General features: G+C 42.6%; 1 protein-coding gene across 1 annotated transcript in view; it reads right to left on the minus strand.

The window, feature by feature from the left end:
- The window catches only part of vps50 (VPS50 subunit of EARP/GARPII complex), a 218347-nt gene that overhangs the window by 178714 nt on the left and 26506 nt on the right, over window positions 1–13127 (minus strand). Inside the window, exon 5 of the mRNA XM_083763390.1 lies at window positions 880–933. Coding sequence (XP_083619516.1) covers window positions 880–933 — 54 coding nt within the window. The remainder of the gene's footprint in view (window positions 1–879; window positions 934–13127) is intronic.

Here is a 13127-nt window from a genome sequence, read left to right on the forward strand (position 1 = left end):
TGCGGGATTAGGTACCGACATACACACAGACAGACCCTCTTACAGACTAGGCTAGACTTTGTATGAGCCCAAGACACAATGAAAACAGGTGGCATGTCATAATTTACTCCACCAGGCCGAAGGCATGGGGAGAGAGTATGTCTTGCACTCCACTCCACTCCACTCCGTCCCTGTGTGTCTGTGTGTCTGTGTGTCTGTGTGTGTGTGTGCGTCCGTCTGTCCGTCTGTGTACAGCTAATCTCCGGCACTGTTAACCAGGTCGATGCCAAATTTTGCACACTCCCTGGATGGCAACGATAAACCTCTGCCCCAAATTTTCCAGAACGGCCTGTTATAGCGGCACCAGGAGGTCGACTATATTTTTATATTACTCCTCCCGCAAATCGTTACACACTATCTCTATAGTTATGTGTTCAAAACCGATCTGTCCGATATTTCACATTCCATTCTAATTGGCTAACATTGGCTTTCAAAGTTTGCAGGAATGGCCCGTTTCGAACAAAAAGCCTCAAATCATGAACGCAGCATGCAATTTACGTCAAATCTTTCACACTTTCCTACTAGGCTGAGGAATATATCCCACCCTTTTCACATTGGCCTGTTATAGCGCCACCAACAGGTGGATTTTTGCTAAACACATTTTTGGAACAAAATGCCTCAAATCATCCAATTGCCATCCAAGGTGTGAGAAGAAATGGCACCCTTTTCACATTGGCCTATTATAGCGCCAGCAGGAGGCCACAACCTGACCTGGCCTGGTGGAGACCTGTGCCCCTCTGGAAACGCAATTTGAATTGTGTTTGAAATTAATGTTTGGAACCAAGAGAAGAGATAAAAGTTTCACCAGTATACTTCCAAGCGCTTATTAAGTGACCTTACCTTGACATAAGCTGGCTGTTTTTCCAGGATTAGATCTGCAACCCTTTTGGAAACCTAGAGAGGGAGCGAAATAGGGTGGGGGAGAGAGAGAAACAGGGAATGAGTATTCAAAAGTGGCTATGGCCACTAAGCAGATATATTAAACATTATGAATTGGTTCATAGAAGCATTACAGTTAATTCTACTTCAGTGTTAACCAATGTTCCCCCTAACGTGCGGCCGTGCGCGCGCGCGCACATGGCCAAATGCTCTCGCGCACAACTGAAATCTGTCGCGCACAGACACCGACGCTGGTGTAAAAAAAAGTTTTCTTTAAAAGAAAAATGTGTTCCCCCCGAGTATCATCTACATTACAGTAATAATACCTATCCCGAGTCGACATTTGCCCACACTTTATTTTATTTCTATTTACTTCACAGTTTATTTAGATTACACACACAGGCGAGGCGACAGACAGGTCTCCTCCCCTCCTTTTTTGACTCTTTGCTCTCCTCTCCTCTCCTCTCCTCCTGAGTATACTGCGCCCAGTGCGCCGTCTGCGCGGCGACTGGCGAGTGAGGACCTTATGTGGAGACGTAAGGAGCAGGCAGCACTGCAGTGCAGTCAGTGTGAAAAAAGAAAAAAAATCACACCTGTGTGAAGTGAGGGGCGCTCACTTCGCATTATCTAACGTTTGGATAGTTGGTGTCAAGGTGACGTATGTTTGCTCAGTAGTTGCTGATGTCTGCTCAGGAGGTTTGAGTGTTTGCTCAGACCGAATTTTTTTTAGAGGGAACATTGGTGTTAACTAACATGCTGTGAAAGACTCGCATATCTAACGTTTAATTTTTTTTAAATTTAATTGAGTGTTTTATTATTTTCATTATCGTTATTCCCAAAATAACAAAATTCCTCAAAATAGCAAGGAGCAAAGAGTCGACACCATCAAATCAAAAGTTTAAAGATGTGGGCAAGTGCCTCTTCATACTGTGTCAACCAAAACATTCCAGGCTAAAGGGAGATGGGAGATGTCTATTAATGAGGTAGCATTCCAATTTACCGCTCTCCTGAGCCTCATCATAAGCAGGCTAGATTAACCTTAGCCTCGACTAATCCCAGACTATGTCCTCTGTGACTTAGCTAATGCCGAGTATTAACTTTGGGATGACAGCTGTGTATGAACGACATTGCCTGACCTGCCACAGGCAATTCCAGGGGGGGGGGGAGAAAAGTGTAATGACAAACACATCACGCTATTGTTCATTTCTTTATCATTATTTATATATAAATAAAGGCATGGGGAAATGATGGCACTTTGTGATTTTGAACAGTGGTTTTCAACCAGTGGTTCGACCAGTGGTTTTCGTACCTGAGGAGGTTCCAGGTGGTCCCCAGCTAAATGATGGAGAGTTGGTAACCAAATGGACCCTTATAGATCTTTAACTCTTGAAACCTTTTGAAACCAAATGGACCCGTAAGGGTCTATTTGGTTTTACTTTACACTCTCACGAGTTAAATTATTGTTAAACGTCTGCATTACTTAAGTTAATTTACAAGAAGTCTACACACTTAGAGAATGTAGAAGAATTGTTATTTTGCTCAATGTTTGCCTGTTATCTTTCCTAATGGCACCACATCAATACAGCATGGGTCTGCAAGGCTAAATCTCATCAAAAGGTGGTCCGTGGCTCAAATGCAGAATAAACTAGAACTGCACTCTGTCGAGTGCATACTTGCTTGTTGCACACTAGTAGGCCATAAATGGCCAACTAGTGCGCGAGCAGAGCGCGCAAGTCCTTTCGACCGCTGTAAACTGTCAAATCTCAGTATCTCTGTGAAGGAACGTTTGAAATGATTAATGTTTAGATGTAACTATTTGCTACCTACTTTATACATATAAACATCTAGTATTATTAAGTATGATTCAAGTTTCTATCTATATAAGAAATACTGTTTTATCGTTGTAGATATATTCTGGATCCCTTTTTAGTTTTTCTAGTCATACACATACACACCACGTACTCTGGTCCCAGCAGATCAGGCACAATTTGCTATTTTATTTTTACTGATTATGTATATAGTATACGTATGACTAGCTCTAAATGATGACGTAAGAAATATATATAGTATATATAGTATATAGGCATATACTATATATGTATACATATATACTCTATACTCTATACTGTATAAAGTGTGTAGTTGTAAGTTGATTAGCTGTATTCTGTGGTTACTTTGCGCCAAAAACCGTGACAGCTGTTCCGCTATTTGAGGCTTACGCAGAAAAACATCAAATCTGTGCCTGTGTTGCTGGACCAATGATGACGAAATGACCATATTTCTAACGTCATCATTTAGAGCTAGTCATACACATACACACCACGTACTCTGGTCCCAGCAGATCAGGCACAATTTGCTATTTTATTTTTTACTGATTATGTATATAGTATACGTATGACTAGCTCTAAATGATGACGTAAGAAATATATATAGTATATATATAGTATATAGGCATATACTATATATGTATACATATATACTCTATACTCTATAAAGTGTGTAGTTGTAAGTTGATTAGCGGTATTCTGTGGTTACTTTGCGCCAAAAACCGTGACAGCTGTTCCGCCATTTGAGGCTTACGCAGAAAAACATCAAATCTGTGCCTGTGTTGCTGGACCAATGATGACGAAATGACCATATTTCTTACGTCATCATTTAGAGCTAGTCATACACATACACACCACGTACTCTGGTCCCAGCAGATCAGGCACAATTTGCTATTTTATTTTTTACTGATTATTTATATAGTATACGTATGACTAGCTCTAAATGATGACGTAAGAAATATATATAGTATATATATAGTATATAGGCATATACTATATACGTATACATATATACTCTATACTCTATACTGTATAAAGTGTGTAGTTGTAAGTTGATTAGCGGTATACTGTGGTTACTTTGCGCCAAAAACCGTGACAGGTGTTCCGCCATTTGAGGCTTACGCAGAAAAACATCAAATCTGTGCCTGTGTTGCTGGACCAAATGACCACAAATGACCATATTTCTTACGTCATCATTTAGAGCTAGTCATACACATACACACCACGTACTCTGGTCCCAGCAGATCAGGCACAATTTGCTATTTTATTTTTTACTGATTATGTATATAGTATACGTATGACTAGCTCTAAATGATGACGTAAGAAATATATATAGTATATATATAGTATATAGGCATATACTATATATGTATACATATATACTCTATACTCTATACTGTATAAAGTGTGTAGTTGTAAGTTGATTAGCGGTATTCTGTGGTTACTTTGCGCCAAAAACCGTGACAGCTGTTCCGCCATTTGAGGCTTACGCAGAAAAACATCAAATCTGTGCCTGTTTTGCTGGACCAATGATGACGAAATGACCATATTTCTTACGTCATCATTTAGAGCTAGTCATACACATACACACCACGTACTCTGGTCCCAGCAGATCAGGCACAATTTGCCATTTTATTTTTTACTGATTATGTATATAGTATACGTATGACTAGCTCTAAATGATGACGTAAGAAATATATATAGTATATAGGCATATACTATATATGTATACATATATACTCTATACTCTATACTGTATAAAGTGTGTAGTTGTAAGTTGATTAGCGGTATTCTGTGGTTACTTTGCGCCAAAAACCGTGACAGCTGTTCCGCCATTTGAGGCTTACGCAGAAAAACATCAAATCTGTGCCTGTTTTGCTGGACCAATGATGACGAAATGACCATATTTCTTACGTCATCATTTAGAGCTAGTCATACACATACACACCACGTACTCTGGTCCCAGCAGATCAGGCACAATTTGCTATTTTATTTTTTAGTGATTATGTATATAGTATACGTATGACTAGCTCTAAATGATGACGTAAGAAATACGGTGATTTCGTCATCATTGGTCCAGCAATACAGGCACAGATTTGATGTTTTTCTGCGTAAGCCTCGAATGGCGGAACAGCTGTCACGACGAAGGAGACCGGGCGACCCGATTACTTGCGCGCTCTGCTTGCGCAAGTAACTAGAAATGTGCCAACGCGTGCCTTGCCGTACAAGGCCATACATGGCCTACTTGTGCGCAAGCAGAGCGTGCAGGTACTGCTACTAACTAACGTCTATTACAACTGCTGTTCAAAATCCTTTTAGACCCGTTAATGAACTCATGCCAACCTTGAAGCATACCTTAGTTATGTCGATATCAACAGCCAATAAGGGACCACCATTCATACCCCGATATACTGCATACACAGCCGATCACCAAACGTACCTTAGTTACGTCATCAAGAATGGTGGTCCCTTATTGGCCAGTGGACAACACCAACATACATACCCAGCCGATCACAGTACTTGCGCGCTAAATAATAATGGGCATTCTCACATTTCTATTCAGCGTTTACACGGAGACGCAACAGTGACTGAAACCGCTGCAGTGTGCATGCCAGGTGGCTAGGTGGCGCTGACGCACTTCCAGATAGACCAGGCGCGTGCGTAGTAGAAGCACAAGGGTAAAATATATAGATATATAATATAAGAAAGGCTAAACGGACCCGTGCAAACATTTCTGTAATTTTCAGTTTTCTATGGAAACCGTTCTCGTGTAAAAAGGGGCCTAACATTGTAACGGCCAACATCTTCACCAATTGACTCTCATTAATGCCAATTAACGATGATTGACAACTGGCAATCTCCCTGCTGGCTCCATTCTGAGTTGTGTGTGTGTGTGTGTGTGTGTGTGTGTGTGTGTGGGAGATTCCCTCGGCATGCTGGCAGCAGCACTAAAGGAACGCTGTCCGGCATCCTCTATCCCTTATTATTTTATTTTATCATAGTATAGTGGCTCAAGTTGGAGGCAAGTTATTTAAAAACATTCAGTTCACTAACTGTATTGCCGTGTGCAAGCACTGCCTGCGGGATATTCATCCTCCACTGTGTTTGGAATCCGGGGAGGAGAATTGGAACTGAGGAACAGTGAAATGTTTGGAGGAGAGGATCTGTATTTCAGGATTCTCTCTGTGTTTGAAGTTGACCACATTTCGAACTCTATCCAATCAGTCTCAGCATTCATGTGGTCTTAAAAGATAGGCCTCAAACCCTTAGTCCCTCTGGTGGTGGGCATGGACATTTACCGCTGCGCCACCCGGACACACCACACTACTTTTTCCATGTGTTCACTGTTCAATGATTTGTCTCAGTATACCTGCAGTGACAGTCCATTATGATATCCATGGCCCCACAACTGGCCTTTTCATACACATCCACACCAGGGGGGCAGTCAGACAGATATTTTGTGAAGCCTGAAACTCCTGAAAGTTCATATAATGGCCTGTTGTGGCACTGTCACTGGACCCAAAAAACCCCATAGCTCCATAGAAGTCCATGTATTTGGGCCCAACTTCACCTAGACTGTATTACCTTAATAAACATGGTCATGAATACTTTCTGCTTCCAGTCACTAGTTTGAAGTCTCATTTCTAATGTCATAATATTCTTTTTGGAAAAGTATGGTCCCATTTATAAAATAAATGACCATAAAGTCGCGTATGTTCTGAGGGGCGTGGCTACCGTTACAGTCTATGATCGGGAGTCCCCACCCACTCGAGTCAAAATAAAAACCAACGGAGAAGAAGGGGGGGAAGTCCCGCCTCGTTGTCTGGGCAGCCAATGGCCAGCTGGGCCCAAACGGAGCCAGCCAATGGCCAGCTGGGCCCAAACGGATCTAGAAAGATGCCGACTTACAGTGCAGGAATAACAGGCTTCATTTTACATCCATGTTAGACCCGGGGAACGCTTTGTCCATATTTTTTACAGTCTATGATCCACACAACCAAAGTCATTGCATGCCTCCAGGCGAAGTGTCACTTTCTAGTTTAACTTTCAATTAACTTTCTTCTCCAAAGCATGAATTTGGCTGCAGGTGCAGGACATGATTCACAAACATCACACTCATACATCGCTCCCAATGAATGGAACCAGCCAACCACTACTTCAATTACCTTTCCTGAACCTACAACAGCCTATATGGCACGCACACGCACACACACACACACAGGGCTGTAACAATGCCAGGCACGCCTTATAATGCCAAGATGAGAATATTCAAAGCACACAATGGAGGGGGTATATCTGAAAGCATGACACACACAGGGGTGAGGTGAGGGTGGAGGTGGAATTTAAATGTGAATTGAGTATGCATGGGAAATAACGAGGGACATGGACACTTTGGACAGATGGTCAATGAAGCTTGCGTGCGTGCGTGCGTGCGTGCGTGCGTGCGTGCGTGCGTGCGTGCGTGCGTGCGTGTGTGCGCAAGACCATGAAGGACAAAATCACTGAAAATAATTGAAGAGATGAAAAACTCAGATTAAAAGCAGACACAAAGAGAAAAAGAGAATGAGAGAGAGAGAGAGCATAGAGTATGTTGAGGAGGTGTTGGAGGTGTATTGCAAAAGCAAATCACCCCAGACAGACATTCAGTCAAAGTCTTCACCAATTATTGGCGATATGGACCAGGGGTGGGGCTCCACTTTGAAGATGGAGAGGGCCACTATTAGTTCCACACTCACTTCACAGTGGGCCACATTGCATATTAAGTGTCGTAGCTGAAATATCTACAAGCTCTAAAAGCTCAAAACGTTTGAAAACACTGATCTAACTGATTCACAAACTAACACTGAGCCTAGATTTGTGGATACATTTTAGACATCGGTTCAGAAGTGTTCACCCCAAAGCAGCAAATCTACAAGATCACAAGTGTTATATGGCGACCAATGTTCCCTCTAAAGAAAATTCGGTCTGAGCAAACACTCAAACCTCCTGAGCAGACATCAGCAACTACTGAGCAAACATACGTCACCTTGACACCAACTATCCAAACGTTAGATAATGCGAAGTGAGCGCCCCTCACTTCACACAGGTGTGATTTTTTTTCGTTTTTCAAAATGGATTTTGGTTTACGAGTGAATCTATGAATAGTTACATAAGGTTACGCAAGTTACATTTTTATTTTATATCAAGGTGGTAGGCTAGCAATTTTAGAAATATTCAGTTATCAGTGGTTCTCAACCTTTTCAGGCTGTGACCCCCCCAAAGTAATCATATTTGAACTGGGGATCCCCCACCCAGACAAGCAACAGAATGGTTCCACAGATAAATAGTGAAAATAGCCAATCTACAAGCTCGTTGTGAACTTGTAGATCGGCTATTTTCACCAGTTTGACCAGTTTTTATAGCATGGTTTGCTGATTACTTTTGATGCAGTAATGGTATTTTTTCTTTTAGAGCCTTTGAGGCATTATAAAAGTCTTAAAAGTCCTTAAATTGTCACTTCACTGTCATCTGGGGTCCCACAGGTTGAGAACGACTGGTATATGAATAGCCTACTCAATTGTGCATTACATGGGGGGCATGATAAACCGTAAAAACTTTATTGACACACACACACACACACACACACACACTAAGACCGAGTTTGTTGGTGTGTCAACTCCTATAGTTTCTCAGATTGTCGAAAGTCAGCAGCCCCTACTACGCCAGATATGAGCTATTATTATATGTAGCTCTACATAGCAGAGGGATTGATTGATTGATTGAAGAAAGCTGTATTAACAGATTGGATAATTACAGAGAGAGGTTCCATATGGGACTAGACCGCTAGAGATTAATGTTAACTTCCACATGTTGTTTCATTCACAAGTACACTGGACTGCGGAGGCTTGTTGTGCTGTAGTGATAACAACAACGTTAGCTAAACCAGCTATTATTATTTATTCCCCCTCTCCTTGTTGCGCACAGCCGCACTTCCATCCGTTCGCCTTTTAAATCTAAATGTCCCATCAACGCACGGGTCCAAGGCGCAACGCGATCTTATCTGGTTCTTGGGGTTTCACACACTGACTGCACTGCAGTGCTGCCTGCTCCTTACGTCTCCACCTAAGGTCCTCACACGCCGCGCAGACGGCGCACTGGGCGCAGTATACACAGGAGGAGAGGAGAGCAAAGAGTCAAAAAAGGAGGGGAGGAGACCTGTCTGTCGCCTCGCCTGTGTGTGTAACTGTGTATTAAATCTAAATAAACTGTGAAGTAAATAGAAATAAAGTGTGGGCAAATGTCGACTCGGGATAGGTATTATTACTGTAATGTAGATGATACTCGGGGGGAACACCTTTTTCTTTTAAAGAAAACTTCTTTTTACACTAGCGTCGGTGTCTGTGCGCGACAGATTTCAGTTGTGCGCGAGAGCATTTGGCCATGTGCGCGCGCGCGCACGTTAGGGGGAACATTGATGGCGACATGTATCGAGTTTGCCGGTACCGTAACAGAGTTTTAGGGCCAAGTATAAATTAGGCTTCAGTGTCCACTGTCCCGAGAGTCCAGGCTGACAGTTTTTTAAAATCAAATTTGTATCGCATTTCAAACAACTTTTATCAATAAGGGAAAGATGGCCTCCAAAATAATCACTTGCCTCTTTCCCTCTTACTCGCACACACATCACACATGCACATAATATCTGAATTATAATTTCACCCTGACTAGAATTCTGATGTGGGATTAAATACCCAGACAGCCGGCAAAGAAAAAGCACGTTCACGACTTGCCCCGACTTTTTTGATAAAGACCTCTTTTCCCTGCTGAACTCAACATTCACGCCTTTTGTTTTCATTGTTTAATTTGCCAATTTTGATAACTTTCATCCGTCACATGTTTGGACCACGTGACCGGAAAAGCATCACTGATGCTGATGGGAAATTGCTCAATGCATTTCTATTGTAATGGCGGCATGCTACAGGTTGCCCTCTCCTCCAGTCTTTGTTGTAGATCGGCATTTTGGAAAACTTCGACACGACGACAAGCGATGGCAGTATTTTAAGGCCGATTTTCGTGAAACGGACGTACGTGTGTGTGACCGGGTGATTCTTCAAAGGTTCGTGAAATACTAACGTTATTTCACGATTTCAATTCTCTGCAGTAAAATTGTTAAGTATGGATGCTAGGGCCCAGGCCGTAGCGTAACGGTCTGGGCACCGGACTGGTAATCCAGTCGCAGTGTGCCGCGGGTTCGACTCCCGGACCCGACACGGCCTTTACTGCATGTCATCCCCCCATCTCTCTCCCGTTTCCTGTCAGCCTACTGTCTGTCCCTTCAAAAATCAATAAAAGGCGTAAGCCGCAAAAAAATATCTTAAAAAAAAAAAAAAAGTATGGATGCTAGGGCCTTATAATACACCCAGTCACACCCACGGACAAACCGAACTCAATCAGGAATGAATACTAATTCGCACACAGCCCATGTCCCATGCCATGAGGGATGGCAGAAGAAAAATGGGTGTAATCGTGGCATCTTCCGGTAGGAAGGGCATTAGAATCCAACAGTCATGAAGCCCATAGACAGATCTTCATCCTGGCAACCCCGTTTTGGACATGTTACTATAGAGAATGTTATTATATTCGTATTCATTCACTGGTTTATTCAAAACACCCACAACAAAAAAAACACATCTAGCACAGACAAACATATCACCAAGACATGAGGTCCCCACTGTGAACAGAACCATCCTCGGTGGGGCAGTTTGTTTAACGCTTTGACTACAGAATCCGAGTTACTCGAGTTAATTAACTGTAGAACACTACCCCTGCGGTTCGCGAGTCGCCCGAGTTATGTTTCCATTATTTAATCCACGTTTTACCCCGGAAATAGCTGATCTACAAGCTCACAACGTGTCGCAGCGCGACGTGTTGCGAGCTTGTAGATCTGCTATTTTCTCTATTTTTGTCCAAAAGTGCCCTCTTACGGGATTTCAGCCCTTGCCCCTCTAACACTCTCTGCACGTCCGCGTAATACTGAAAAGTTTGTTTCCGTTAGGCATGGACAGTATGGTGTAGGTATTTACAGGGGTGGGCAACTTTGATGATGGAGAGGGCCACTATATTTCGACACTCCAGAGGTCCAGAGTCCAGAGGGACACATTGCATATTACTGTCGGAGCAAAAATAGACAGACAGTTGCCCATGTATGGTGTAGAAACATGCAGTACAGGTTGAATAATAATCTGACTCCGCCAGATGGGCATTGTGAACTCAACACTGCCCGCATCTGGCAGTCAGGTTTGTCGAATAATGCTTTTGTACAGAAATAACAGAAGATGAGGGGGCAACGGATAATGATCTTAACACGTTGTATGCTCAGGACGTCTCCAGACTCTGTTATCTCCTTCTCTATCATCTGTTGGTATGGTAACCTCGCCATTAAAGATAAAAAAATATTTTCGAAGTATTGTGAAAACTGCCTCCAAAATTACTGGCATCCAGTTGGAGAGCCACGATCCTTTCTACAATTAACTAGATAGCTGCTCATGAAGGCCAGGGCCATTCGGCAAGATAATGCCCACCCACTCGAGTCAGAGTACAGGCTGTTGCCATCGGGCCAAACGGTTTGCGGAGCGGTCTTGATATTGGAAGGTCGCTAGTTCGTATCCCCGGACCGGCACGTTAAAATTACCACCGTTGAAGTGCCCTTGAGCAAGGCATTGAACCCCTACCATGAAATGTTCTATGAGCAGGGCCTGGCTGTAAACAAAGTTCTTGAGCTTAGTCCAGTTACCCTGGGTAAACATGGTAACTTTTGGGTGCCCCCGTTGTAAAAAACAACAGATATAAGCACTCCTTTGTATGTTTTAAACCACTACTCTTGCTGTAAACCTAATTGCCCTTCTGGGACATTAATAAAGACCTTGAATCTATAATAACCCCCTGGGGTGCCCAGAAAAAAGACAATTTTGTTGTTGTTATAATCGTCCAAAAAACACTGGGTACTCTACGTATCTATTCTGAATAAATCTATGGGTATATTTTGTGTTAAAAAATCATCCAAAACCGCGGGCACTCTACGTCTCTATTCTGAACAATGTATGAGATCGTCGAGGCTAGTGCAAGTGCTGCAGGCTATGATGGAGTCTTGCTACTACCAGGCCTCTAGTTTGAGGGCATTAGAGTTAATGGCTAGGCAGAGCAATTGATGAGTCGATAAGTTTGACACACAGCAGTGAAATTGGTATAGCTTACAGAGGTCGGTGCAATGCACAAAAGTTCAAACTAGTTGGAATTTTGAGTGCCATGCTAGGGTGAAATGATAATCCGAGCCATTTCCAGTTGAACGAGAATTAACAAAGGGAAATGTGGGAGAAATGCAGGATAAACTCCTAGTGGCAGTTTCTGATTTCCCCGAGCTATACACCAGAGGTGCAGAGCTCTCTCCTAGAAACTCAACTAAGCGGGGATACCACCAGCCATGTTGGTTTACTGCAGTGGAGAATAAGAACAGTGATTTGTTGTCCAATACCAATCAAAATAGTTTTCGTCACCACATAGCTGTCATTGTTCATTTGCATGGCTGTGTTGTTGAACAGTTACACAGTTTAACGCATAGAGTATAAAGAAGGATAGAGACTGAACTGGAGCGTTAGCCCCGCTAAGTTGCTCAGTGGCGTTTTGAAGCACCCGGAAGACTTCCGGAAGTATAATTATAACTCAATGGCTCGAGTGAGCGGAAGTTTAGCCTAGCCTAGCCCCGGAACTCAATTTTGAGGTCCGGGCTTACACACGTGACGTCATGAACGTTCATCCACTTCCATTAAAGTGCTGCAATTCCACATTTCGCCAGTAGGTAGTGGCGTCTTCAACGTTGGATAGCCTTACTGGGGGCTTGGTTTAACGTCGGGAAAGTTACACGACTGAGCCACCCAGGTGATGGCAATAATACTAATGACTATACTACTTAAAGTACCAAAAGTAAATCTTTTGAAAATAGTTCACAATGCGTCACATTGCGACGCATTATGAGCTTGTAGATTGGCTATTTTCAAATGGCCGAAATGTATGTAGAGCTGAAGTGGTTAGTGTATGAGTAAAAGTACTATATTTCCCTCTGAGATGTAGTGGAGTAGAAGTACAAATACTGGAAATTCAGAAAAACAACTAAGTAAAGTACAAATACCTCAAAATTGTACTACTGTAAGTACAATACTTACACGAGGAGGCCACAACCTGCCCTGAGGGGCACTTTATCTAGTTTGATTTGGTTTTGACTAATAATGATCCGAGTCATTATGAATTGTGTATCGGTATATGCTAATTCAACAGCTGCATGAAAATGAGCTCTTCCTTTCCCATTCATTTATCTTTCTACTCAGCATCTCCTAAAAATAGCCCCCGTTA

The sequence above is a fragment of the Protomyctophum parallelum genome (genome assembly GCF_964188405.1).
Source record: "Protomyctophum parallelum genome assembly, chromosome: 1".
In the NCBI taxonomy this organism is placed as follows: domain Eukaryota; kingdom Metazoa; phylum Chordata; class Actinopteri; order Myctophiformes; family Myctophidae; genus Protomyctophum; species Protomyctophum parallelum.